Source organism: Ochotona curzoniae, unplaced genomic scaffold (assembly GCF_017591425.1).
Source record: "Ochotona curzoniae isolate NIBS_2020 unplaced genomic scaffold, NIBS_Ocur_1.0 contig_883, whole genome shotgun sequence".
Taxonomy (NCBI): Eukaryota; Metazoa; Chordata; class Mammalia; order Lagomorpha; family Ochotonidae; genus Ochotona; species Ochotona curzoniae.
The window spans coordinates 49,677,972-49,705,087 of NW_024466599.1; the positions used below are offsets into that span (position 1 = coordinate 49,677,972).

The 27,116-nt window shown below is 54.6% G+C and overlaps 1 protein-coding gene across 1 annotated transcript in view; it reads left to right on the forward strand.

Moving 5' to 3' along the window:
• Nucleotides 1-21,755, forward strand: part of FAM178B (family with sequence similarity 178 member B) — a 108,646-nt gene extending 86,891 nt beyond the window's left edge. The window contains exons 13-17 of the mRNA XM_040993348.1: nucleotides 599-686; nucleotides 6,720-6,845; nucleotides 19,786-19,863; nucleotides 20,178-20,330; nucleotides 21,723-21,755. Of these exons, the coding sequence (XP_040849282.1) occupies nucleotides 599-686; nucleotides 6,720-6,845; nucleotides 19,786-19,863; nucleotides 20,178-20,330; nucleotides 21,723-21,755 (478 nt within the window). The remainder of the gene's footprint in view (nucleotides 1-598; nucleotides 687-6,719; nucleotides 6,846-19,785; nucleotides 19,864-20,177; nucleotides 20,331-21,722) is intronic.
• The last annotated feature ends 5,361 nt before the right edge of the window (nucleotides 21,756-27,116 follow it).

Below are 27,116 nucleotides of genomic sequence, written 5' to 3' on the forward strand. Positions count from 1 at the left end.
TGCTGTCTGCCCCTGGACAGCACATACTTATGGTAATCCAGCAAGGCCCTGAGGCCACCACTCAATGACTGGGTTATTCCCAGGCCGCTTTACCTGGCTGCCTAGGTACAGTTGGGATGAGGAGAGGAGTTTCCCAGGGGAAAGCTCACTGGTTGCTGGGTGAAAGCTGCCAGGTTTGGCCTCCCCAGGCCAGATTGCCACCGATTGGACATTGGCAAGCCCCACAGGTATAGCATAAAAACAAAAATGTATTTTTCTTCTTTACTTTCATCCTGCTCTCTCAACCTCTGCCTTTCTCTTCTTGGTTGTTTTCTCCCCCTGCCTGTCCACATTCCTTCTCTTATCCCTGCCTGTCTGTCTATACATCTCTGATACGTATCTGGGAATTTGCAAGCAGGAATGTGGAGCTGCTATTGAATGCCTTTTGGCTGTATGGCTCCATGGCTAAGTATGGGTAACCATGGTGGGGGACAATTAGAGGGAAAAGCACAGGCACCTGCCAGGACAGGGCTCCCCCACATCCCCACCACCCCTCTATCAGCTGACTCCCTCATTCAGATGATAGGACCCTGAGGCTCTCTTGCTCCTTCCTTCCCAGGCAGCTTCGCAGTCAGCTGAGCCTCACGGTTATTGCCCGAATGCTAGGCAAGCAAGAGATGCTCCCTGTCTGGCAAGAGAAGACCCAGGTAAGCCATTGCCTGCATCCTTTGGGAAAACCTAAGGATGGAGACTGCCCTCCCCAGGGCCTGTTTGCTCCTGAGGCTTTGCTCAAAGCTTGGCAGCCTCTGCCCAGAGTGAGTTTTTCCCTCCAGTTGTGTGTGCAGCTGCCACACACAAGGTTGTAAAGGATGTATCTGTGAGCTGGGGCCACTATTATCTTTTTTATAATTATGCTAAAACATGTATAATACAATTATCAGTTTCACCTTTTTCACCCCTTACTGTCTTAACTGTGCAAAGTTCTAATCAGTTTTAAGTATTCTGGTCCATAGCACTAAATACATTCACTGTGGAGAGCAGCACAGCCCCAATGTGTGTGTGTATGGATGGCTCCTGGCGTCAGTCTCCTTAATGACCCCAACTTTCCAAGCTGAAACCCTGCCCCTGCTGAACACTAATTCCTCATCTCCCCCTGCTCCAAGCCGCTGGCCATATAACATTTTATAGGGGGAAGCAATCTTGATGAAAATAAAAACTACTCAGCTCAAATTCCTGGATTGACAATGTCTGGTGTCCTTGAGGCAATAGAGATTTACCCATTCCTCTGCTTGCCAGGAAGCTCTGACTGCAGCCCCCCAGCCTAGGGGTCCTAGAGCAGTAGTCACTGCCCCCAGTGAGAATGAAAGCACTCTCATCTCCCCCAAAGATCTCTCTAGAATCCTAGGAGAATCCCTGGGTCCACCTGAAGCCAAACACTTAGACATAAGGCTGCTGCTCCAACCCCTGCAGTTGAGCCCTCGGTGCTGGTGGAATGTATTAGTGCATCCAGCTTGGACAGAGATTGGTGAGGTGACCAGTCAGGCCAGGTTGTCAGGGTGAGCCAGGCTGCCCCTTTGCTTTGAATGCTGTCTCCCTAGAACTTGGCATGACTGGAGCCTCTTGTCCCTCTCTCTCCAGCTGAAATGACCTCCTCAAAGAGGCCTTCCTGGCCTATCAACTCATAGTGCCCCAACTCCGTCTGCTACCCCGTCTTAAATTTTCTAGGCATCCAGCTCCTGATCACTTTTATTTGGTTCCTGCTCTCCAGCTGCCCCCTCATCACTTAGCACTGGGCCAGGCACACCCTGGGAGGGATGAACACATGAAGTTGTGGCATCCGCATGCAGGCCATTGCCTTCGTGGAGGGTATGGCCTGAGTGAAGAGGTGACCAGCACTGGGGTCGCTTCACAGGTTCCCCCTCCGTGAACGGGGGCGGTCAGAGAGACCCGACAGTCTTATAAAAGGCATGTGCAACAAAGATGAAGCCAGAGGCACATGGCTGCAAAAGACACCCTTTTAGAAAGGCAATGGCATTGTCCAGAGGGGGTCAGTGAGCCCAGCAGAGAGCAGAGCAGAAGCCAGAGGGAGGTGGGGAGGTAGGGTAGGGACTACTTGGCCAAGAACTGCCTGGGCAAAGCCTGGAAAGGCAGGGATTTGCTCAATGGCAGGGCCAGTTGGGGGCCTTAGTGGTTTGCCTTGCTTTGTGTTGTATTGAACAGAGCCTGTGCAGGGAGAGCAAGGAGAGTTTGAGTTCCCATGGAGCTCCAGGGGAGATGTGAGGAGGAAGACTGGAGCCCAGAAGGGTGGTGTGGAGGAAAGAGGAAAGTGACATGGGATTACTGCATATAGAGCTTACCCCAGAGGGTCTCCGTGGCTCCCAAGGGCTAGATACTTTGCGACCTGCCAGGAACCAAACCAGCTCTGGTCCAATTTTGTATTTCATTGCTCCGGGGCTGTTCCACCACAGCAGACAGCCCACCCGCCAGTGCCCACAATGCACCCGCATGCCTGCATAGCAGACACTAGCTAAACAGCCCTGGCCCCAGGCGCTGGCAGGCACTGGGCAGACAGCACCCAGACTTCCTCAGAAGAGATGGGTGAGCCAGCCGGCTGTGGCCGCTCTGACTAACTGTGCCCCAGGATACTGAGGCACCTTCTCCAGAGCCAGGACTTATGGGATAAGTCCATGCATGTTCTGCGGAGAAGAGAGGGAGCCAGAGATTCGTGGCAGCTGGAGAGATGGGGTGCACCAGCAGGGTCCTGCCCACCACCTTCCTTAGAGCTTTTCCGTCCCCACTGCAAGTGGGGAGTTCCACTCCAACCTCGCCCCAGGTCACCAGGCTGCAGGCACACCCCTTTCCAATTGGACCTATCAAATAAATCTTCCTGAAGCTTACCTTGGAACAGCCACTTTGTCCCCACAGCCTCTGCCCTGCAGCCTGCAGCAGCTCCCCCTCCCACAGCCCTTGCTGTGTCCTGGGAGTCAACCACAAATTTAGCCCTCACAGCAACCCTGGGCAGCAAAGACACTTACTGCTGTTTATATTGTTTATAGGTGGGGAAACTTAAGGCATGAAACTTTTTGGGGGTCACATGGCAGGAGTCAGCAGAGCAAGGATTAGAGTCCTGCCCCTCAGCCAGTTCAGCCCCATCCTTGGCTCTTAGCAGCGTGGCCCATGCCTGTTATTTCACACAGAAGGTACCCAGTTGTCCCCAGTGTGCTACTCTGGGTACTGAAGGTACAAGGGGGGATAAGTTTAATTTAGTGCCAAAAAAATATATATGTTTGAAATCCATACAGGCTTTCTCCATAATGTACATTTTCCATGAACTTACTGAACTATACCACCCCCTCAGTCCCTTCCTCATGAAGCTCCCAGGCCAGAGGAAAATAGACTCAAGCTCCTGGAAGGATTTGCGTTACCAGTTGCTAATCAGTGCTACAGAGAACTGCAAAGCCTGCTGAAGGCAAGAGGAGGTGTTTGGAGGCCTCTGCTTTAAAATATAAACAGAGAAAGTGGCATTTGCATGTCCTAAGGAGTTTGGCAGTTTAGCAGTTTTCTTGGGGAAGAGCATGCCAGGCAGAGAGGATAACCAGTGCTAAGGCCCAGGGGCAGACATCTCTGGGTTAGAGGGAAGTCAACGGAGGCAGCGTAAGTCGAGCAGACACCCAAGATGGAATAGCAGTTACTGAGGTAATATGGGTTAGAAAACACTCAGTCAGCCCAGGCTTCAAAGCCATGATGAGAGTTTTGACTTTGCTGTTGAGTAGAGAACCAGCCTCAGACTGGGAAGCTTTTTAAAGATTACTCAGGCTGCTGTGTTGAGAACAGACTGCTGGGAGCAGGAGGGAGGAGACAGTGATTGCAGTTGAGAGGTGACTGTGGTTTGGCCTGGGGAGATAGCAGCAGGTGGCGAGACATGGTCAGATTCTAGATGTGCTCACAGCCAGCTGAATGTGGCACGTGAGAAGGAGGAGACTAGGACCGCTTCAGGGTCTGTGCACCTGCCAGGCTGGGGCTCCCCCCACTGAGTGGAGCAGGGGTGGGGAGAGGACGCATGTCGGGTTCTTATCCCAGGACATCTCATGCAGCGCAACGCTCCTGTGTTGTCAAACTATGTCTTCAATTTAGAGTTTGAAAAACAGGGACTTCAAGTGGCCTAAACCAAAGGGGATAGATTTGCATCTACTGACAAAAAGGCAGTTACCGTCTTGCCTTGCTATGCACACACTCATTCATTCAACAAATGCATAGAAAATATCAGCCATGTTCCAGACACGGTGCAAGGCTCTGGAGACATGACCAAGAACAAAACTGTGCTCAGGTAGCTTACATTCCAACGAGAGAGGGAGAAGAGATCATAATAAACAAGTAAGTTGCAGAATCTGCTAGAAGGTTGGTAAATATTGGGAGTGGGAGGGTGTGTTTGGACAGAGTGTATGGCATAAGGAATTAGCCAGTTAGGTGATGTGGGCTCTGGGTTAGATGTGGTGCTCCAATGGACCTCACTGAAAAGGTGAGCTGGAGCATGGGAGGAAGGGGCAGTTTTCAGGGTCCTGGGCACAGACTGGGAGCAGGAAATGGACCACCCGTGGCCTCCCAGACACTTGAGATCTTGGCCACTATCCATCCCTGTGGGAATAGGAGTCACAGCAGGAGTAACAGGCTGTGTGGACAGTTGCCTCCTTAGAGTCAGTACCTGTCTCCTCCTGTGGAGCAACTGACAATACTGGTGCAGGCCTGTCTTGGATGCCCATTCACTTCTTGGCCCTAGGTGTCTGCCCTAATGTGCCCAGTGTTTTTAAAGCTGGCTTCTCGGTGGGGGTTTGGGGTGGGGGAGGTGAAAGTGCTGGTCCCCTCCCCCAAGCCCAGCTAGGAACTCACAGGGACCAAACAAGGCCTTGATCGAGAGTGGGGATTGAAGGGGGGGGGGAGCTCGCCTGTAGGAGAGAAGCAGTCTGGAGCCTGGAGCGGTCTGAGCTAGAAACAAAAGAAAATTAGCAATCAGATCACAGGGGTGGCAGCTTGCTGAGCGCAGCGAAGCTGTTTGCACGCAGGGGAAAAACACGGGAAACAGCAAGCAAGTGACTTGCTTGTGTGCGTCTCCTGCTCAGCCCCACCCAGGTCTCCCGCAGCCGGGAAGGTCCTGGCCCAGGGTGAGGCTGGAGGCGTGGGCTGCAGGGCTGGGCCCCTGTGCTTGCACAGCTGTGCGCTCCAAGCAAGCAAGTGAGCCGGCAGGGCTGTTTTGGAAACTAATCCCAGACTCAGGGAAGCTTGAGCAAGGAAGGCGGTGCACAGCTCGGTCTGGTGGAAGCCCCAGATGGTGCCTTTCCTGGAACAGAACCTTCCCTCTCCTTCCCCCTGCCTCACCCCTTCTAAAGGGATCAGACATGAAGCCCAGAAGCCCTGGCCTCCTTTCAAGAGCCAAGTCCCACCTGACTCCCAGGCCCCGGTCCAGCTGCTCTTCAGGCTGTCTCAGCCTGAGGCCGGCTGTAGTGCTGAGCAGGTGTCTGCCTGAATCATAGGAGGAAGCCAGGTGTGCCTCTGGGCTGAGCTCAAGCAGGGAGCTGGACTTGCAGGAGGGGGCTCTGCCCCCTGGCAGTTAACCACCCTGCACCTGGAAGATCTAAGGAGAGGATACTTCTGATATCATCCTTTGCCCCCCACAAGGTTGCCTGTGGCCTCCTAGGGCTCAGGGACAAGGTCCATGCCTGCTTGCACCCTAGCCATGCTGCAGGGCAACTGGACAGTCTTTGCTGGGTTCCCCCTCCCCTAGAGGGGCACTGCTCTGGCCACGTGTATAGGAGGGGCTGGCTGCAGACACTGAATCTAGGCAGTTTCTGCCTCCTCCCCAGAGTCTTAGAGCCTCTGTTCAAGAATGGGGTTGGGGATCAGTTTCTTTAAAAAACTAGATGGAGAGCAAGTGTGGCCTGCCAACAGATGTAGTGACACATCCACGAAATGCAGTGTGTGGACCTCATGGGGAATTCCTGTCCGAACAACCCAGCCATAAAAGGACATGATTTGAGACCATCAGAGAAAACTGAACACAGGTGTTGGATGATAGTAAAGAATGTTTACTAATTTTTGTTGGGCAAGAAAGTCATGTTTATGTTGGGGAAAAATCCTTACCCTTTTTTGTTAGAAGCTCTTTATGGGGAAAAGGATACGATGTTTGGACTTGCTTTTTTTTTTAATTTTTCCCCCTTTCTCTGAAGGGAAAGGGTCAGGGCAGGGGTGAAGGGAAGAGAAGCCACGAAACAGGCAAAGCAGAAGGATGAGGACAGTTGTCACTTACATGATGGACAGGTGGGGCCCAGGGCACAGCCTCCCACCTCTGTGGATATTGACAAATGCCCACGATGACAGGTTCAAAGAAACAGAGAGGGACCGTGTGGAGAGTGGGCCTGCGAGAAAGCAGCTGCTGCTCGGAGTGGGCAGGGACCTGGCTGGTGTCAGAGGAGGTGGCTCTGCTGCTCTTGTGTCCTCAGGGAAGTAGATGCATGTCTTACCCACCCTGTAGAGGGCCCACAGCTTGCCAGGCACTGTGTTACACACGGGTGGGCCATGTTACCTGAGGGAGCTCTCAGTCTCAAGCCGTTTCTAAGTGGTACACACGCCCAGGCCTCCAGAGGCAGTGTTCTGACCTACTCCCACCAGCCAGGGTGTCCTTGCTGCAACCCTGAGCGTTGGCCTTGCTATCTGCAGTGAGTGAGAACCTCCCTTCTCCTCCCCAGCTGTCCTTACTCAGCCGGCTCCTGAGCCTCATGAGGCCATCATCCCTCAGGCAGCATCTGGGCTCGGAGCCCTTGCCACCCTGCCAGGAGCAACAGCCAAAGACCAATGCTGAGCTAGACCACAAGGTAAGCACCCAACACCTGCTGCCTGGCACTGCCACCGCAAGACAGGGGTGTGGGGTGGGCAAGAAGCAGGGCTGTCGACCTTGTACAGCCTGCGTGCCAATGGCTGCCAGTCCTCCCAGACCCCTGGGGCCATGCCAGGACAGAGACACAATGAGAAACACCTCCAAGGAAGGGAGGTGCTCATCGTATCTCCAAGACCTGTAATTAGTGCCCTTGACCATGCTGTTCACACACAGGCGCAGGGGATGCCATATGCAAAGATGTGTAAGTCAAGCCTCTACCTGGCTCTGTGTGTGCACCCTCTGTAGCCTGGCATGGTTTTGTTAGCCACGGGGCTTTCAGTCTTCCAGCACAGCACAACCAGGGATACTGGAGCTGAACTGCTGGAGAGAATGTATGTTGGAGGGTAGGGGGAGCCAATGGTCAAGGAGAAGTGCAGGCAGTGTCTAGATGCACGAGGCGTCTGTCCAGTTTTATAGGACACAGTTGGGCCTTAGGCCCCTGTTGGCTTTTGGTGTGATTGTTCCCCAGGCTGAGTTCTTGGCCTTGCCCCACTTCTTCCTAATTGACTTTCCAGACCTGACTAGCTTTCCTGAGAGCCACACTTTGTTGGAAATCAGGGGCAACAAGGTACTCTGAAGGTCTGGCGGTCTTGGGGTGAGTCTCAGAGCAGGAATTCCAAGCCTGGTTCCCTAGAGAAAAGGGGGTACATCTCAGCTAGGGCTCCCTCCTAACCCTAGAAACCCAGGGGGAGGAGTACAGATAGAGATCTCCTAATTGAGGAAGGTGGTAATTCCACAAACTCAACTCGGAAAAGTAGATGCTGATGCTCCAGAAGACCAACCTTTGGGCATCACTGTGCAGATCAGATAAATGAATTAATTACTTAGTGAACGTCAGTGGGCCATTAGGAAGATGCGATAATCCTGGAGTGCACGCTCCTGTCCCGGAACACATTGGCAAGGTCATCGGTCCCTTGTGCCTAGTGTCAGGGCCTTCACCAGGCTGCTTCTTCCTGGGAGAGTGTGCACTGCTGTTGCCACAGTCCCTGCTCCTTCACCAAGGATCTCCCCAGAAACAGGAGCTAGAGACCAGCAGGGAGCCAACCCCTGGGCGTGGTCCGTCTGAGCAGGAAGGAAGGGCAGGGAGCACAGAGGAAGAAGAAAGGCAAGGAAGAGTGAGGGATGAGAGGCTGTCTAGTCTGGCTGGTCCCAGGCTGTGCCCTCAGTGTCAGCAGGCACATGTGTGGCTCTCACCAGAGCCCAGTGCAGTGCTGAACCTCTCCAAGGCAGAAGATATTTGGTCCACAGCCTGGGAAGAGGGAGGAATGAGCAGGTGGGCGAGGGTGTCCTAGATCCTGAGGACACTTGTCATTCATGTAGAGGAAGGGCAGAGGGCAACTATGAACCCCTTTGACTTGGAAACCACAACCAGAGACCACCTTAGAGCCCCCTTTCACCTCTGCCTCTGCCAGTGACGCAGCCTAGAGCAGAGGAGGCAGAAGCTAGCAGGAGTTTGGGAGGAGGAAGAGTGTGGAGCAGGGCCCTGTGTCCGCGACCTGGCCTGGGAGGGGCTGGGGGGGCAAGTACCCCCGCCCCACTGCCACCCATCTCAGCTGCCTCAGCCGCCTGACGACTCCTCATTAGGCCCCAGCACGTTTCATCTTCAAAGAGGGGCTCGCCCTACTCACCAGCCAAAAAGAGCGGCCTGGCGTCGCCTGCGCTGTTTTACAGGAGCGGTGGTCTGGGTTGTGGCTGAGCCTTTCATCCCCAGAGCTCAAAGTTGTAGCCTTCACTACCCTACCCCACCCCATCTCACCCCATCCCCTGGAGTACAGTGGGTAAACTGAGGCCAGAGTGTGAAGGAAATGGCTGTTCTCCCAAAGCTTGGAGCTGCTCATGGGGGCAGGGAGCTATCTGTGTTTTGATACCTCCCATCCCCCTGCCCTGCTCCCTACTGTCTGGGAGGTTTCCTGCCCCAAACTGTGGGTCACAGCCCTCCTCCAGTGCTGCAAATAAACACTTCTGCTTAGCTTCTCTCCCCTGTCTCCCCACTGCCTCTCTCCTCTCCAGGAGGCTCCACCCTCCTTGTGGAAAGAGGCTGTGGAGACTTCCCTGGTGGTTCCTTTGACTTGTCTGGAGACTTAAGTGTACTTTGGGCTCAGCCGGTGCCTCTCACCATTGCATCCTACTTTTGCTACTAGATGAATGAATGAACAAATAAATGTGTGAACAGTATCCTCCTTCCTTTCCCTCTTGAAACTATCTTCTTTACCCTTTCCTAGCCATTTGCTCCTGCCCTGGTTCTGGAATCCTCTTGCTCTCCCTTATGCACACCATCTGACCAGTCTCTGTATGGCATGCCCCTCCTCCTCCCCATCTCTTAATGTCCTTGTGTCATTAGGCTAGAGAGTTTATGGTCCAGGCCCTCAACTTCAGAAGTTGTTACCTGCATAATGAGAGAACCAATCACCACACATTGTTTGTAATTATACCCTGGTGCGGCTCCAGCCTGGGAAAGCTAACCTCCCAGCACTCTGACAAAAGCAGCAGCATGCCTCTGCCATAACACTGCCTGGTGGGGGCAGGGAAGCAGTGGAGGAGCAGGAGGGGAGGCCGTGCGGGCAGGTGTGGATTCCTGTGCTGTTTGTCTTAGCTTGGCCCAAATCATTCAGTGAATCACAGCCAAGTATGTGTGGATCAGAAGAACTCCTGTGGAAGCTCTTGGAACAAAACCATAATAATAGTGGGAGTGTTTTGAAGTGGCGATAGGGGGTCCTGTGCTGGCTTGATGGAGAAGGAACACACTGGGGTCTGGTCTGGCTCAGCAAGAGGCAGGTGTCCTGTTTGGCAAAGAAGCTGCAAGAGGATGTTTTCACTCTGGAGAGCATGATGCTCTGAGAGTTGGTGATCCAGAGCTTGTCTCTGGTCCCTGGATCGTGGTTCTGCCAGAGATAAGCACCTTCCCAGGCTCTAGCTTGTGACGCTGGCCTTTTGGCCCCAGCCAGACAAACATTGTGTAACCTGATTCAGTTTGCCACTGTCTCCTGAAAGTTACCCATTCAGCCCTCCAACCCAGACCCCAAGGTTTCCTGGGGGCCATTTCATTTTCTTTTAGCTGACTTACAGAAACCTTATGGGCCTAGATTTTGTCCGTTTGTGTTCTGTGCAACGTCAGGGTTATGGCCCATTCACCTTTAAAATTGAGATTGTTGACATTTTGGTCCCATTAAACTTGTTGCTGCTCATCAGGGTGTTCCTGTTTGTCACCCCTGGCCTGTTGTTTCTTGCTTTGGCCTCCTGCTGTTTGCTGGGCAGATGCTGTTATCTGTCGTAGCTACAGGATTTTGTCTTCTGTTTTTCCCCTTTGGGACTGGGGCAGTATACAAAAACAGGATCTCTAGGGCAGCCTGGAAATCTGCTCTTGGGTGGATGGAGCAGCAAACTGCACGGGTGTCCACTGTCTCCCATTGTGTGGAAAGAAAACCGAGAACCACAAAGCAGACCTGGGACAGAATTGAGATTCCTGTCTCCTCTTATGCTTCCTGGCACTTGGACCCTCCCATGGGATTGGCTGGGCTGCTTAGGGCCTCCTTAGGGTTCTGCTTCCATGATGTTCCTCAGAGGGTACCAGTGAGCTTCTTGGCCACATACATCCCCACCCTGGATCCCAAGGATCTGCACTTCTGAGCCCTGCAAAATGACAAGGTAGCTGGTTCATCACAAGCATACTTTTTGTGAAGAGTTGGTTTTCAGGGTGTGGGCCCCTGGGTTTTGGCGCTGCTGGGGTAGAGGGACACACAGCAGTACCGAATCCTCCTAGCTCACTCCCAGCTTCTGTGCAGCTTCCCCACCTCCCTGCCTTCCCGCCATCTGGAGAGGGGGTGTGGGCCAGCCACATGTTTGTGTGTGAACACGTGGTATATATCTCCTGCGTATCCACGCTGTGCTGTTGGTGTTGATAGAGTTGGCCAACAAGTTTTACTACTTTTGCTCTGGCTGCAGCAATTGCAGACTGCAGCTATTTGTTCCTGTGCCTGGTGACTCTGCCAAAAGTTGCCTTAATGGGAAGTTGTGGCAGGGGGGAGGGGGCAGCAAGTAGGCCTGTGTTCCTGCATGGATGGTTCAGGGAGAGTGCTGTGCCCTCTGGCACCCTGGCCTTGCCCCCAGCCTTGCTCACTGGCACTCTCACCCAGCAAAGGGATATGTGTTCCCTTGGGTCTGGCTGGAGTACAGGCCTCTTGCCCTGTGTCACCCAGAGACTTCTGCGACCCCTCCCCACCAGTCTTTGCCTTTTGCCCTGCAAATTCCTGCAGGGGTGTGCCCTACCCCCTGAAGCCCCCTTTTCCCTTTCCCCTGCACCTCGTAGCCCAGGGCTGGGGAGCTCGGTCAAGGCCAATGTTAGGAAGGCTGGGAGGAAGCAGGCTGGTTTTTGAGGAAGGGAAAATAGATGGTCAGGACTCTCGAGTCCCTCCCCTGGCTGGTCTGTGGTTGGTTGTGTCTGACTTTTTCCAAAATGAAGAGCATCAACATCTTGAGACATAACCTTCAAAAACAGGTGGCTCCAGCTTATGAGAAGCCCACCCTAAGTTAAGCAAGGAGACCTCTGAAGATGTGGAAATTGGCCAGTTTCTGTGACCATGTCAAGACCATACAGGGCCCAGACCCAGGCCAACATTGTTTGGGGCCCAGGCGTGCTAGCTAGCTTCTTTGCAAATGCATGAGCAGGGCTCCAAGGGTCAGACTTGCTTTGAAGGGGCAGCTGGTTTGAAGCCTTGGCTGGATCTGATTCTGTTAGTTGCCTGGCTCTACCTGGGCCCAATCCTCCTGAGGACCCCAGCTTAGCCTTTAAGCTGACTGGTTCAGTGGATCGTCTTCCCACCAGCCTGAAGATAAAATAGATGCTTACTCAAACACTGCCACTGAAGAACCCTGCCGTAGGCACCCAGCTTTAGTCCTATGGATCCGGACACACTCTGAATCCAAGTAATGAGTATCTCCATGCCTCCATCCTCCGTGCCCATCAAAGTCCGCTCACCCAGACCACAGCCCATGTGGCTCTGCCTACCTAAATTGAGTCACCTTTGAAGGCTAGGCTGAAGTTTGTCTCCCTAGAGTCCCATGGCTGCCATGGGAATGCCTGACCCTGAGCAGGTACAGAGGGGAACTTCCTCTAACAGCTTCTCTGCCTTTTGGCTAAGATCAAGTGAGGAGCACTTCCCCATCTCCCCTGCCCACAGCCCCACCTCATTCCCTCTGCTCTCTTGCAGGCCCAAGTGGGTTAAGGGGTGGGACATTCTCAGTCCTCAAGAGAACTGGGCATGGCTGGAGAAGTGTCCCTCACACACGGTCTTCCTTCTGGAGGAGCAATTGCCAGGCCGACCCCAGCCTGCTTTCTGCTGCTCTCCGTCCGTTCCCCTGCTTCCTCCTTCTCCCCTCCTCCTGTCCCTGCCAGGCCTTTGGAGCAACAGAAGTGCAGATCCTGAAAAGTCCTTGGGAAAGGCTTATTAGGCTGTACCCTGTCCTGAGCGACTGGGTTGTCCTTTCTACTTCCTGGCTCTGTTCCCACATGGGGCTCAGGCTTTCTCTCCCCTCGTGATTATAAGAAGTTCTGGGCTAACCTCAGCAACCAACCCCCTAGCCATAGGCAAAGAAAGAGCTTCTGTCATGGGAGCCTATCCAAAGCCCCAGAATCGACACTTCCTGGTTCAGCTTGGGTCACATGCCCATCTCCAAGCCAATCACAAAGTTAGTCTGGGATACAATGATTGGCTAACCAGGGGTCACATGTCCATCCATTGAAATACCTGCAGTCACCATTGTGGAGCCACTTCACTTCAGCATAGGAGAGGGGAGGTTGGGACACTCTCAGAAATGAAGGGGGAGGGTCCCAAGTGCCCAGAAAGTGTGGGCTTCCACAGACTCCTGTTCTTAACCTTGAGCACTGGCCTTAAAAATAAATAAATTGGGCCCGGTACGATAATATAATGCTTAAGGTCCTCTCCTTGAACGCACCAGGATCCTATATGGGCGCCGATTCTAATCCCGCAGCCTCCACTTCCCATCCAGCTCCCTGCTTGTGGCCCGGGAAAACAGTTGAGGACAACCCAAAGCCTTAGGACCCTACACCCATGTGGGAGACCCAGGAAAAAGTTCCTGGCTACTAGCTTCGGATCAGCGCAGCACCGGCCATTGCGGCTACTTGGGAAGTGAATCATCAGATGGAAAATCTTCCTCTCTGTCTCTCCTCCTCTCTATACATCTGCCTTTCCAATAAACTAAATCTTTAAAAATTTTTTAAATTTAAAATTAATTAATTAACAGTGTATTTGCTTTTATTTAAAAGAGAGAGTTAGAGGGAAGGAGAGACAGAGAGATCTTCCATCTGCTAGCTCACTTCCCAAATAGTTGCAATGGCTAGAGTTAGGCGGATCAGAAGCCAGGAAGGAGCTTGGAACTTCTTCCAGGTCTCTCAAGTGAGTGCAAGGGCTCAAGACCTTGGCCATCTCTGCTGCCTTCCTAGGCACACAAGCAGGGAGCTGGATCAGAAATGGAGCAGCCTGGACTCAAACCAGCGCCCATATGGAATGTGAGCACTGCAAGTAGGGGATATGCCATGGTACAGGCCCTGAGCGCTGGCCGTATACTCTGGTATCTTATGGGTTGTAAGGAAAGCAACACTTCCAAGCTTCAGCTGTGCCAGCACTCCTGGAGGCAATTTAGGGAACAAATTGAAGAGGATGAATGAAGCCTTTGCTTCTAAGGATGCCATCACTGAGTGTAAGCACTCTGGCTACTCTCATGCCACCCCATGTGCTCACTTGAGCACCCAGGTGCAACTGTAGGTGTCCACATGGAGGTTCTGAAAAACCTGTCCCTCCCTGGGTCCCTGGGAGAACTCGGTTTTCTGATCCATATCCCCTTGGAGTCAAGGTTGCCAATCCCTGCTGGAGGAGGAGGAACTGCAAGAGCCCATCCATGCCTGCCTCTCATCTCCAGTCACCAGTAGCAGCAGGAAGCTGGAGAGCAAGGGTGGGCTGCTGGGAGCCTTCCAGCCCCCTGGGCCCCTCACACAACAGACACGAGAGTAGGCAATCATGCTGAGGTTAGCCCCCTGCAGCCTACGCATGGGAAGAAAAAAGTCAAACCCCTAGCTCTTTCTCACCCCAAGCCACTACACCAGGGCCTCCTCATTCTCTGTTTGTCCCCCATACCAAGCATGGAGTGGGAGGTTGTGACTAGAACCACTCAGGGTCCAGTCTGGGATAGAACTTAAAAGGGAATCCCACTGTGCGGGTCTGTCAGATCCCTGAACTCTCTGGGAAGCTAGAAGTAGAGGGGGTGAGATGTGGATGCATGCTTGGACACTGCAGGCCTCCAGCAGTCTGGGAAGAGACAGCCTGCTCTGTACCCAGCTGGGCCCTGAAAACTACTTCCCACACTAGGGCCATGGCTAGCAGCTGAGGCGGAAGTCCGGTTCCTGTCCAGATGCTGCCAGCCTATCTCCCATCACCCTAAATTGGCCTCATTCCTGCTCTGTTTAGGACTCCACCCGCCCCCCCTCCTCCACACACCCAAACAAGCACTTTCATTGTCAGAACTGAGTGTCCGGCCTAGCAAGCTCCACCCGTGTTGTCTGAGCCCTGGCCTCTTGGCCCTGTGTCTTCAGGGACCTAGGACTCGGAAGAAGTGTTACGTCATGTCACCCGCCGCCTTTCCCTGTCCTTGTCATTTCCTTCTCACCAGGAATTATGGCTGCTGACCTGTTCTGGCCAGAGTCACTGCCAGTGTCAGCTTTCCTTTGAGAACAGGCTTCAGATGCAGCCCTTGCTCACTGCTTCCAATGCCTGCCAAAGCCACGCACGCACACTAAGGGGGTGTGACCTTGGAAGGGGAGCTGCGTGGGAGAGGGAGTAGGTCATGTAGTGTGTTGGCAGGGGCTGGGGAGAAGTGGCGTCGCTGGTGACGACAGCAGGTGTCACACTCCAGGACTGAGTTCAGAAGGGGGCAGGGAGGTGTGCCTAGGACATGCCTCCATTGCTCACCCGTGCTGATGGACACACACTGCTCACGCTGGCTGGCCAAGCACTGGCTCCCTCCCAAGACAGCGCCTCTTGGCCCAAGGCCTGCAAGTAGCCTTGCCTGGGGATTACTCATTGCTAATTATTGTTGTTGTTTGTTCAACCTGTGGTGGAGTACCTGGCCATGCCCTGGGGGCTGAGGCTTACAAGGACTCCCACCCCCACTCCCATCTAGCCTCTCTGCCTTCTGTACCTCTAGGAGGCCCCTGACTCTGCTTGCAGAATACAGAGTGGTTTGCCCTTGCCTCAGTGTCAGTCTCCTTTAGCCTTCCCACCCCAGATGCCCTCTCCCCACCCCGCTCACTCACACACATATACCAAGCTTGTCCAGTGAGAGTAGCCACCTGTGTGTGGCCAGACTTACCCTTACCTGGCATGATGTCATGAAGTGTGTCGGGGACCACCCCAGGTCTCAGCTTTGACGTCTGCTGTAAAGTGAGGGTTCCTAGGTGCACCCTGTGCTCCACTGGGCCAAGATACTGTGAAGTGATTCCATAGGCTTACATCAAATCAAAAAGAAAACAAGTGCTGTGACCCAGAGCTAGCCTTGAGTCAGAAGTGGCCCAAGGCAGGCCAGCACAGCTTCCATCTTTCCCAGACTATATGGATTCTAGAATTGATCTCATTCCAGTTTATCTTTGTTCATTTTAAAGGTAGAAAAAAGATAAACAGAGACAGACACGGAGAGAGCTTCCATCTATTGGTTTACTGCCCAAATGCCTGCAGCAGCCAATTCTGGGCCAGGCCAAAGCCAGGAGCCTGGAATTCAACGCATGTCATCCCTATACATAAGAACCTGAGCATTTTGAGCTATCACCACAATTAGCAGGCAGATGGAATTGAAAGTGCAGCTGGGATTCAAACCCAGGCACTCCAGCATGCATCCCAAGCAGCAGCATAACTGCCATGTCCTGGTCTTTCAAACCTGTGCTGGCAGCTAAATCTCAGATGGACCTGCAGATTGCAGTGCTGGCAGGTGGGCACACTCCCCCTCAGGCTGTCATCAGGCAGAGGTAAACACGAAGGCCTTGGAGACAGGGCTGAATGCAGGTGCACCCAGAGCCAGTGAACTTGCCAAGGTAAAAACAGTGAAGGCTGCTCTGTGTCTTCATGCCCCAGGCAAGGGACTTGGCCATCAGCACACATTCAAGGCTGGCTCCCCGAGCAGAAGCCAGAGACCCCTGTATGGTGAGCCCCTGGATGCCAGCAACACAACTGGGTGAGCCATGTCCTGTGGGTCAGTCTTCATCCTCCCTGGCAGATATTCCTGGATCAGCCTCCGATTTCCCCCTGACCCCAGCCCGGGAATCCCCCTGAGGGGTTGGCCTTCCATTCCCTGCCTACTCTGCCCCACTCCCACCCTGCCTGGCAGCCTTTAGGGCTTGGCTTGAAGGCCTACCCAGGGTATGGTTAGATGCTTGGTCATGACCTGCAGTGGGAGGAACTGGGATGTGCTAGCCAGAGCGATTAGCTTCCTGGGAGAGCCTCTCCTCTCTTCCCTTCTGCAGTGTAAATAACCCAGGCTTCAGCCTGCTCCCTTGGCAATAGCGGGAGGGGAATTTTCGGAAGGATGGAGTTCCTGGGAAATGCCCACCCATTCTCTCTCTGCTGTATGACCAAAGTGCTGAGAATGGATCCGGCTGGAGCTAGAACACTTGGTTGGTAGTGGCTCGGGTCAAAACTAGCGTGAGCAAAGCCTGGAGACATTAGTTTTCTCCCCCTCCACGGGGGTGTCGAGCCTAGCAGGGCTGCGTGTGGTCACTCATCCCTGTTGAGGCTGGAGAGCAGGAGTGAGACAGCCTGCAAGGAGCTGCAGAAAAGGACTGCCTACCCCTATACCCCTATACCCCTATACCCCTATACCCCAGCTCTGGGGAGACCTGGGCAACAGGAGCTGCAGGCCGGGCTGGCAGCAGCTACAGAAGCTGCCCCTTGCCTTGTCTTGTCAGTACTGGGTTCAGGCACGTCCCTTTTTTCGCCCTCAGACTCTGGGTCTTCCCACATTGTTGACTTAGGTTTCCTGGGTCCCATTTCCCATCAGCCTCAACTCGTGTGTCCTGCGTAGAAGGAACTGGGCTACTTAGGATGGGTGGGCCAGATCCTGAGACCTGAATAATTGTAGCACCCACCACCCACAGGGGTTTCATCCTGAAGCCATGCTGACTTTCTCCAACAGTGAGACAACCGTGGAAGGGAATCTCCCCACCCCACCCACCCTGCCCTAGAGTTAGGTTGAAGGGGGAACTTAGAAAGGACCACCTGGTGCACCCAGCCATGGAGGAAGTAGGCAGGATACACAGGCAGGTACACAGGCAGCGGCCCCTGTGTTAGGTGCACCCGCCCCAGGGGCCCCTCCTTTGTTTACTAGAAAGGGAAGCTAGAGTGCCAGTCAGGACAGGAGCAGGCTTGCTGGAGTTCAGGGATTGGTCACACCAGGAAGGGAGCACCTGGTAATGCTTAGGAGTGACAGCCCTTCCCCCGTCCAGCCCTGCCTGCTCTGGGGGGCTCAGAGCCCTCTGGTCTCCCAGCGTTTACCAGCGTTTTACATGCTCGTGCACACGCATGTGGGATCCAAGAGGAGAAGGGGGATCTGTGTACATCCTGTGTCAATCAGGAGGAACTGGCAAGGAGCAAAAACCAAGGCGAGTCCTGGAATCCAGCTTAGGTCAAGCCCCGGAGTGCCCTCAAGGGAGGTCGCTGCTGTCATTATCCTGACTTCTAGTCATGGGTGAAACCTAACCTCCCCACACTGGGCCCACCTCCAGAACCCTGGGGGGTGGGGAAGGCACCAAGCACTGGTGGCTGCTGATTGATTTTCCCCTCTGGAGAAGCTTCCAGGAGGTCACTAGGGCGCTTCTTGAGACCGGTCATCCCCTATTTGCTATTCTGCCGCCTTCTCCTCTCCTCTCCACCCTGTTGTTTTTCTTGGGATTTTCCCTGCAGATTCAATCATGGGAATCAGCAAAAGAAGCAAAGTTGTGAAACCGGAGCCGTGCACACACACATGTTGGCTCTTTTTCTCAGTAAATCCCCACTGCCTGGGGGAGGGTGTGTGTGTGTGACCATGCTCATGGACCTTCCGCCTTGATGTTCCTCAGGGCATTCCTCAGATCCCAGGGCCTACCCTTGCCACACCTCTCCTCCTCAGAAAGAAAGAAAGTTGCACAGCCCAGACTCCTGCATTGAGATCCTTGGACTCTGGGAGTGTGGCTCCATGCCTCTTAGTTGGTCATTTTGCTCTTTTGTCACTCTGGTGGGCAGTGCACTCAAGGCCATGTGCTTTGCTGGCAGTGCCCCACACTCATGGGCAGCCTTTCATAGGGGGCTGTGTGTTATTGTTAATATGGAAGCAAATGCACTTTCATAGCAGTGAGGCACACAAGACGGAGAAAAACCTTCAGGAAAGAGCACATGGATTTATATATTCGGCTGAGTTATTCTTTTCCTGATGGTCAGTGAATCTTACACTTTCATAGCAGTGGAGCACACAGGAAGAAGCAGACAGATGGAAAAGGGCATCCCTCCCTGCACCTCACCCTGGTGCAGACCCTCTGTCACCAGGCTCCCCACCAACACCCAGCACAAACCTCCCCACTCTGCAGCCAGCCCTTTTGTCCCCAGGCCGCCCCCTCGCTTGGCCCCAAGCCAGCCCCAGCCTCCTACCTGGCCCTGCAGTCCGTGCTAGCTCTGCTGCTTCCTTCATCAGCCCTCAGGACCTGTCTGTCTGGTGTTGTAATTGCCCCTGCCCCCACCCTCGCCCCCACAGGACCATCTTTGCCTCAAATCCTGCTGTTCCTTTGAGGCTGGTTTTAGCTTAGTCACTTCCTCTTTGAAACCACTGAACTGTACCCACTCCCCCCCACACACACACACTCCCCTGTCCTCCTCTTACTCCCCCAAATAAAATCTAGAACCACCATGTCTCTGGGTTAATGGGGAAGCTGAGATTCCTGAAGGCAGCCTCTGCCACTGGCCCATGTGCAGCTGGGTCCTAGTCCAGGTATAGTATGTGGCACATGGGCCTCAGCCTGCCTTACTGGAGGCTGTGGTCCCTCCCCAGGACAAAGCCAAGCCAAGGGAAGGGAACACAAATCCTCACAAGAAGCAAGCAGCTCTCCAGCAAGCTCGCCTGCAAGACCACCTTGGCCTCCACCACTGGGCCTTCTCTGGTCACCGGGCAGTGTAGCCATCTGGTCAGCCCCATGGACTGAACCAGCTCATCTGCTTTGCTGAACAGAGCCAGTCCCAGGCAGGGCCCTGGCTAGGGAAGGGGACACCCAGACAGCATCCTTCCTCTAGCTCTTGGACCATGGTATTCGGGTTTGAGAAGTCGAATTCATCATCACACTAAGGCCGGTGCCCTCAAAAGCTTGTGCTTCTGGCTGTATCCCAGGGAGGCCTTGGAGTCTGCCCAGAGGAGCTGCTGCTGTTTCCGGGGCGTCGCCTGGTGCTCAAGGAGGGCCCAGTAGTCAGAGCACAGAGGCTTTGGGCTGGCTTGAAGTTGCAGTCCCATGGTCACTAAGCTGGAGCCCTGCCAGTCCCTTCTAGAGCCTGCTTAGAGTAGACAGGTGCCTTTCTCCACAGGGTTTCCCTACTGGAGGTGGTGGGGCGAAGAGTGGGGAGACTGTGTTTCTGCTTGGCAGAGACTTCCTTTGCTGAAGGATGGAGGCCTTTCATCAGAGGGAAAGCTGGTGGTGGCTGCCTGAGGGTGGTGGGACTCAGAGCCCTGCCTGCCTAGGTTCCCCCAGAAGATGCCTTGCAGAACCACAGTGGTGAGCCAAGTGCTGAGAGCTCTGGTGCACAGGTTTAGGGAGAGCCACCATGAGTCAAGAAGCAGGTCTCATTGCACCATCCCTCCAGGTATGCTACCTGTGCCATAGCCTGCTGACCCTGGCTGGGGTGGTGGTCAGCAGTCAGGACATCACTCCAAACCAATGGGTGAGTCTCGTGGGAGGCTGGGGTGGCACGGGGCCCCCAGCTGTGTCCTTTCCACCAAGCAGCCAGAGGGCCAGCATAATGGAGCCCATCTTGCTGTCAGGAGCAGCAGTAAGTGGGAGGCTGTGGGGAACCAGGGCCACTGTCCCCAGTGTATGCTGACCCCCCTTTGCCCTGCAATTGGCCCAGCCCTGTCCTCCCTTTCCTGCCCAACTTGCCAGCAGTCACTCAAACATGTGGCTGCTTTTCCCTGCCTCCATTTTCCCCCTTGGATGCGCCTGGCCACCCACTCACACCCCTCCCATCTTCTTCCGCAGGGGGAACTGCAGCTGCTGTGCATGCAGTTGGACCGCCACATCAGCACCCATATCCGTGAGAGTCCCCAGGCCATGCATAGGACCAACCTCAAGGATCTGGCCACCCAGACCTACATCCGCTGGCAGGAGCTGCTGGCCCACTGCCAGCCCCAGGTGGTGTCCCCTTCTGACCCCCAGTCATCTGCCCTCTGACCCATGGGTGGGGAGGGAAGTGGTTGGGCAGGGCTGACCAGCACCAGCAGCGTGTCCACCCCGCTGTGTCCGCCCCCTCAGCAGCTGCTGAGCTTCTAGCCCAGGGGACAAGGGTGGGGAGGGCAATGAGCCCGAATGGGCAGGGAGGAGATGACCCCCTGGGGACTCTGACTGTGTTGGTCAGGAATCCAGTGCCCCCCAGGGCAGGGCGAACAGCCAAGAAGAAGCCCCCTCCAGAGCAAAGGCAAAGAGAAACAGTTCTAAAGAGGGGAGGCCTGGGCAATGAGTGCCAGTTTGTGTCAAGCAATGCCAAGAAGGGGTGCCAGAGACACCAGCTGTCTACCCCCTGCCCATTTGTCCCAGAAGCCCTGGACTGGGTCCTACTCTGCTAGAAGGAGCAGTGCGTAGCTGTCCTGTTACCTCCCCGCCCCGTTTCTACAGCAGCCCCCACCCCACACAAGTGTCTCAGACTCTGAGTAGCCCCACGTATAGCTCCTGTCTATTGAATAAAGACCCGTTTCTCAGTGAACCTATGTAACCCCCTACCAGCCAGGTGTGGTCAAAGCCCATTTTACAGATACGCAAATTAAGCAGAGACCCTAAGCCATCCCATAGGCTGAATCTGTGAATGCCAGAAACAGGGGGCCCAGAGCCAGCCTGATCCCCTCAAGCCTGGCTTTGACCCACCTACCCTGCTTCTGGCCTCCATCTTGGCAACCAACTGCACCTGCTGGCCTGGCTGTGCACTCTTCCTTCTCTGACCACACTGGGTCCCCTGTCTTTCCCCTGTCTTTCCCCTGTCTCTGCCATGACAGAGACAGCTGGGGCTCCAGGAGCCATTTCCCCACCCTTCTTGCGGTGCTTCCCAGCTGTCTACTTGCCTCCCTTGTATCCCTTCCCTCTCTAACCTCTGACTTGGGGCTGACACACTGGCCACAGACTGTGGCTTGGGTCTCAGATTTCGCAAGTCTCTGAGAAAGCTGGAGAGTGAACCTTACCCTCCCAAGCCCAGGAGCTAGATGACACTAGGTCGGGTGGGAAGCAGCGTGTGGGTCACGAAGACCAGGGAAAGTGATTCGTGGCCTGGCAGAGTGTGATTGCAGCCACCAGCCTCCTGCCACCCTGCCATGGGTCTGGCACAGCAAGTGCAGGGCACCTCAGCTGAACACACTACTGCTCTATGATCAAGTGGCCTATGAATCTGCTGTAATGCAGCCCTGGTGTGAGCCTTGGAAGTTGTGGCTGGGAGGAGGCTTGGTGTGAATGCTGAGTGGAAGGACCTGGGGGCGCCTCAGGACGATAGGCAGCACATGGGATCAGGCCAACACAACCCTATTTTTCTCCTTGCCACAGGCCCAGTACTTCAGTCCCTGGAAGGACACGTAAAGGGACAAGGGCAGCCCGGGGTTAGGGGAACTGAAGGAGGTGAGTCAAGGCCAAAGGAGGCCCAGAGGCTGACCATCCTGATGGAGCAAGATGAAGCAAGATCCCATCCTGCCCCTACCCCCTACCCCCTACCCCAGTCCCCACCTGCTCCCCACCCAGCAAGGGCAGGATTTCTGCCCACCTGGCCCTCCCTCCCCATCAGCTCCTCTCCCCCAAGGCCTTTGTCTATATGGCTCTGGTTTCCTGAGGCCTCCTCAATCCTCCCCGCCCTCCTCTCTCCCTGTCACTAATGTGAGGTTTCTTTGTGCACATTAAAGTCTTATTTCAGCATCAGCGGTTTAGAAAACTTCCTTCAGTCCTTATCCCCAGGGCTCTTGACGCCTCTGCTTTCTGCTTGTGCCCTGCCCAGTTCTCACCTCTGACAGTGACTGACCTGGCCAGGCCCTGCCTCCTGCAGAGTGGGCTCTAGGCGAGTCCCAGGGGGAGAAGCAGCGGACCCTGCTCCCTGCAGCGGGGAGAACTACAGGGACTTGGGATGGGGGTGGGAGGCTGCAGAGATGGGAAAATCTTTGTTTGGACACACTCTGGGACCCCTTCCTCATGCCCCGCTCCCGCTGGGGAGGCTACCTCAAATGAGCTGGTGGATCAGGGCTGTAATTATGCTTAATTCGATTTATTGTTGAGGCCTGAAAGCAGCTCCTCAGACTCAGGAGTGGGGCGGGTCCAAAGACAGTTCCAGATCTGGCTTTGGCTTTCCCTCTAAGCTTTGCCCTGGATTGGTTTCACAGGTCTTGATCCCTGCTGGGGTACTAGGTATCTCTGACCTGAACCCCCACCCTGGAGAAGCCAGAGGGCCTGTGTCCCCCAAGAGGCCACCTGGTGTCCACTTTCTCTTCCCACTCTTCCAATCCTAAGGAAGCATACCTCATCTTCTATCCTCATGCCTAGAGGGAGGGGATGGAGTTTTGCAGGGGTACATGAGGCAGCCAGAAGTAGCACCCTAATTGCGCCTGCCAATCTGGACTGAGCCTGCTCCTCAACTCAGCCCTGTAGCTGTTGCCTACGGTTCTGTATCTCTCTGTCATGTGTCCTTTTCCTTTTCCCGTGCACAGGGGTTAGCCAGGAGAGGGCTGAGCAGGAAAAAACTTGCTCCAAAATAAAGGTCCTGTCTGCAGGCCCAGGGGCCTGTGGTACAGATTCCAGCAGTGTCTTCCCTGGGACTGTTGCAGTCACAACTCCCCTGCCTGTGGGTCACCAACATGCTGGGAGCCCTGGGGGCATCTATTATTCAGACTGCCTGGGCACAGGCGCGCACTGGCACTGCCGGGCACCACACAGACAGCCTTTTCCGCCACATAGCATTTGCCAAATGAGAGGTGGAAGAAACCTTTCCCGGGCCAGGGAAGCTGACAGTTCTGGTTTCTGTTCCTGGCTGCATTGCCTGCGTCCGCGGCCAGCCATCCCCCAGCCCCCAGCAGCATCAGGGTGTCCTGTAAACCAGGGGACTCTGGGGAACCAGGTGCCTTCTCCCGCACAGCCCTCAGGGTGCCCTTGCCGGGCCACCACACATCCTGACAGGTAATCCTCAGAAACCTGGAAATCACCTTTGAAATTTCCCTTCTTTGTTCTGACTGCCAAGGGCAGAGAGGCTGTCCCAGGAGTCTGAGGCAGGGAGTTTCCAGGTCTCCAAGCTGCCCTATGTGGCTCTGAGAAAGGGCCCAAGCTGGCCACCAGGAGAGACCCCCTGAGCCCTTCTTCCCAGCCCCTGGCTTCTGGCTCCCAAAATGCACTCGTTCCCAAGAGAGAAACAGACACCAAGGGGAGGGGAGGGGAGGTGTTGGTGGCAGTCCCTTCACAAACCTGGCTGTAACCTGAGCAGAGGCGTGCAGGGGGAGGTCACCCAAGGGCGCACGCTATCCCCTGGGGCCTGTAATGGGCGCTCTCTGGGACTGGCTAGGAGCTGACCAGATCATCTTACACAAGGCGGGTAGGGTGGGCAGGCATTTGGCACAGCCATGAAGACATCATCTGGGACACCTGCATTCCGTGTGGGAGTGCCTGTGTTGGGAGTGTCTGCTCCACTTCTGCTCCCAGCTTCCTGCTGAGTGAGGCCCATCCCAGCAGGCAGCTCAGTCTCTGGGTTGCTGCCATCCGCACGGGAGCCCTCCGTTGAGTTTCAGGCTCCAGGATTGGGCCTGACCCAGCCCAAGCTATTGTAAGCATCTGGGAGCAGATGGAAGTTCTTTTTGTGTGTCGGTCTCTTTCTGTTTCTGTACTTTAGATTAATAACTTTAAATATCGTTAAATAAAATACAAAAATATTCCAGGATGATTAAAAACTCAGGTTCCTTAAGGCCAAGCTGTCCACAGCAGTGCTGGCAACTTTGCCACTTGCACTTGAGGTCTTTGACCTTTCCAGATCCCAAAGCCCCTGGGAAAAAGTAGAGGGATATCCTGATGGAAGCCACTGGAAAAACAGTATCCGGGGCTGTGATGACCGACGTTTTCCTGCTTCCCTTTGGTGGTGGTGACTGGGAGGGGCCGGGAAGGGAAAGGCTTCCCAGGTGGACAGCTTCGATAACTCTCCCTCTAGAGGAAGTAGGGAGAGGAAGTCCTTTTCCTATGTCCCTACTCACCTCAGTCAGCCCCCTTCCTAGTCATTTCACCATCTGCACTGACAGCACCTTCCTGCTGCCTTGGGAGTAGCCTGGGGATGGATAACCAGAGACCTGGGGCTCCCTCCTGCCAGAAGGCTGTCTTGGTAGTGGGGGTTGGCGGGGCGGGCATGCGCGGGCGGGCAGGCAACTCCAGTGCTGCCACCAGGACCAACATGTGTGAGAGGGGGCTTAACTTTAGGAAGGGGGCTTAACTTTAGGGAGACTCCTGGCTGGCTGTGCAGCTGGCCCAAGCTGCCAGTGGCTTGCAGGAGAACTCCAGGAGGCATTTCACTTTTGCATATCTCTTTGCTTGATGTGGCCATGAGCAGTTGAGCAAATGGGGGCAAGTAGGAGGGTTTGTCAAGGCCTAAGGCCTGATGGGCAGAATGCCAACCTAGGGAGACTACATAGTCATCTTTATTTCATGGCTGTCAAATCCTTTTTTTGTTTTTTTTTTTAAATTTATTTGTATACTTGCATTTATTTGAAAGGCAGAGTTATATATAGAGGGAAACAGCTCTTTTATCTGCCGGTTCACTGCCTATGTGGCCATAATGACCAGGGCTGGACCAGTCCAGAGCCAGGACTTTGGAACTTCTAGATCTCTCACATGGGTGCAGGGGTCCAAGAACTTAAATCATCCTCTGTTACTTTTCCAGGTCATTAGCAGGGAGCTGGATTGGAAATGGGACTTGAATCAGTACCCATATGGGATGCCAGCACCATAGGTGGAAGCTTAATATGCCATGCCACGATACTGGCTCCTCTTTTTTTTTTTCCTCCTTAATGGAAGACTCAGGAATACTCATATTTCTACCAGTTGTGCTTTTATTAAAAGTATGAATCACGAGCAAGCAGTCCTGCAGGAAACTTTATCTTCTGCCCACCCACCCACGGAAAAGGCCAGTGCTGGCAATGAACAAGAACAGCAGGAAATGCATGGAGGTAGAAGAGGAGGGGGCGGGGTATCGGGTTTTGGAGCTGGAGCTATACCTTGGGGGAGATCGAGGAAAGAGCTGCCAAGGCTGGGGGTTGAGGGTGTCGCTTAGCTGGGGGCTTCTCTGTATCCCTGGCTTTGGGGGACTCAAGCACTTGCCACTGAGGGATGGAAGAAGAAGACTGTCCCTGCTAGTGAAACCCAATCTCCTTTTGAAACTTTCCACTGGGCCATCTTGGGAGCCTGGGCCAGAGAGCTCAGGTCTCTGCCTGGGCACCCTCACACCTGCAGGCTGGGGGGGACAGGCTGGGAGGGGGGCGCAGTGAGGCTTAGAGGTGAGGAAAAACAGGAAACGGAGCATTGTTAGGATATCTGGTGACTTGGTGGAGAGACTGAATCCGGAGTCCCAAGACCTGATTTCCCACTCCTGCTTTGGTGAGTGACTGTGGAGCTGCTAACTCACCTTTTGGAGACATGTTTTATCCATAAAACCAGACACCATAGCGACTGGTGGAGAGGTGGTCATGTAGGAGAGAAGAAACTTTAAAGGCGTGAGAGGCAGGTTGCAAGGTCTGAAGTTGTGTTGGAGTGTGAGGGGCAGTGCCCGTTCAGCAGTGGGGCTGTTGGACATGGGACAGGCAGATGGGGTTCTGACCCATGGTGAGTGTTGCCCACTTGCCCCTTAGCTCTAGCATCTCCAAGACCTCATAGCTTTTTTTTTCTCCGCCTCCCCCCCCCCCCCCCCCCCCCCCCGCTGGAGAGGAGCTGGGAACTGTGGCTTTGGCCAGTGCTGGAGAAGGGGCCTCTTTATGTTTGACCAGCAAAGACTCGATTGTTACTGAAACCAAACTGGCTGCTTTCCTCAACGATCTCCACTGCTCTTCTGGTCTCCACTTTGCAGATGCCAAGTTTTAGCCCAGAATAAAAGCCACTGTACAGCTGATTTATAATCCAGACCTTGCTGACGGAGACTACAGCCTGCCTTGCCTCCAGGACCGCAGCCTGGCTCCAAGTGGAAGGTGCAGGGCGTGGGGGGAGAGGGGCTGGTGCTCCAGGTCCACCATCAACTCCCACTCACCCTTTGCCTCCCAGCCAGGGGTTGGCATCCATCTCCAGGTGCTGCACTTGAGGTGGCTGCCTCAAAAGGTTCTTCTGTCCACCTGCCCAGCTCCAGGGACCAGCTGGCAGGAAGGACTGGCTAGCAACACTGCCCCAGGAGGGCAGAGCTACAGTTCCTTAGAAGAGCAGCTGGGGACCCATCAGCTTTGCAGTGTGGAGGCTCTCAGCCCCTTTCATCTGAACATCAGGGCTGCAGCCACTTGTTCAACAGCTTTCCAGTGGCACCAGAAGGAGTCATTTCCTGGGGGAAGGCTCTGCCTGGAGCCCAAGAAACAAGGAGTTGAGTGTCTCCAGGGACTCAAGGGTCTTCCTGGCTGGCCAAGCTCATTTCAGTCTGAGGGCAAAGGCCAGCGGGGATGTGGTGGGAGGGGTGCAAGCAAAGTGGTAGTATTTGGACCAGCACCCCTGGCACACTTGCCTGAAGCTGGGTCTTCTGCTTCGTTCTTGATGCAAAACCCACCATACGTCTTTGAGGGCCACTTGGGGGAAAGATTAGGTGAGTCCAATTCCCTCTCATCCTCCCACCCCTACCCCCCCCCCCCCCGCCGGGAGCCCCGAGAAATACCTGGAGTTCCTCCCTCCGGGTACGGGTGCCACGGCGCACACCGTGACTCCAGGACTGGGGAGGCCGGACAGCAAGGGGTTCAA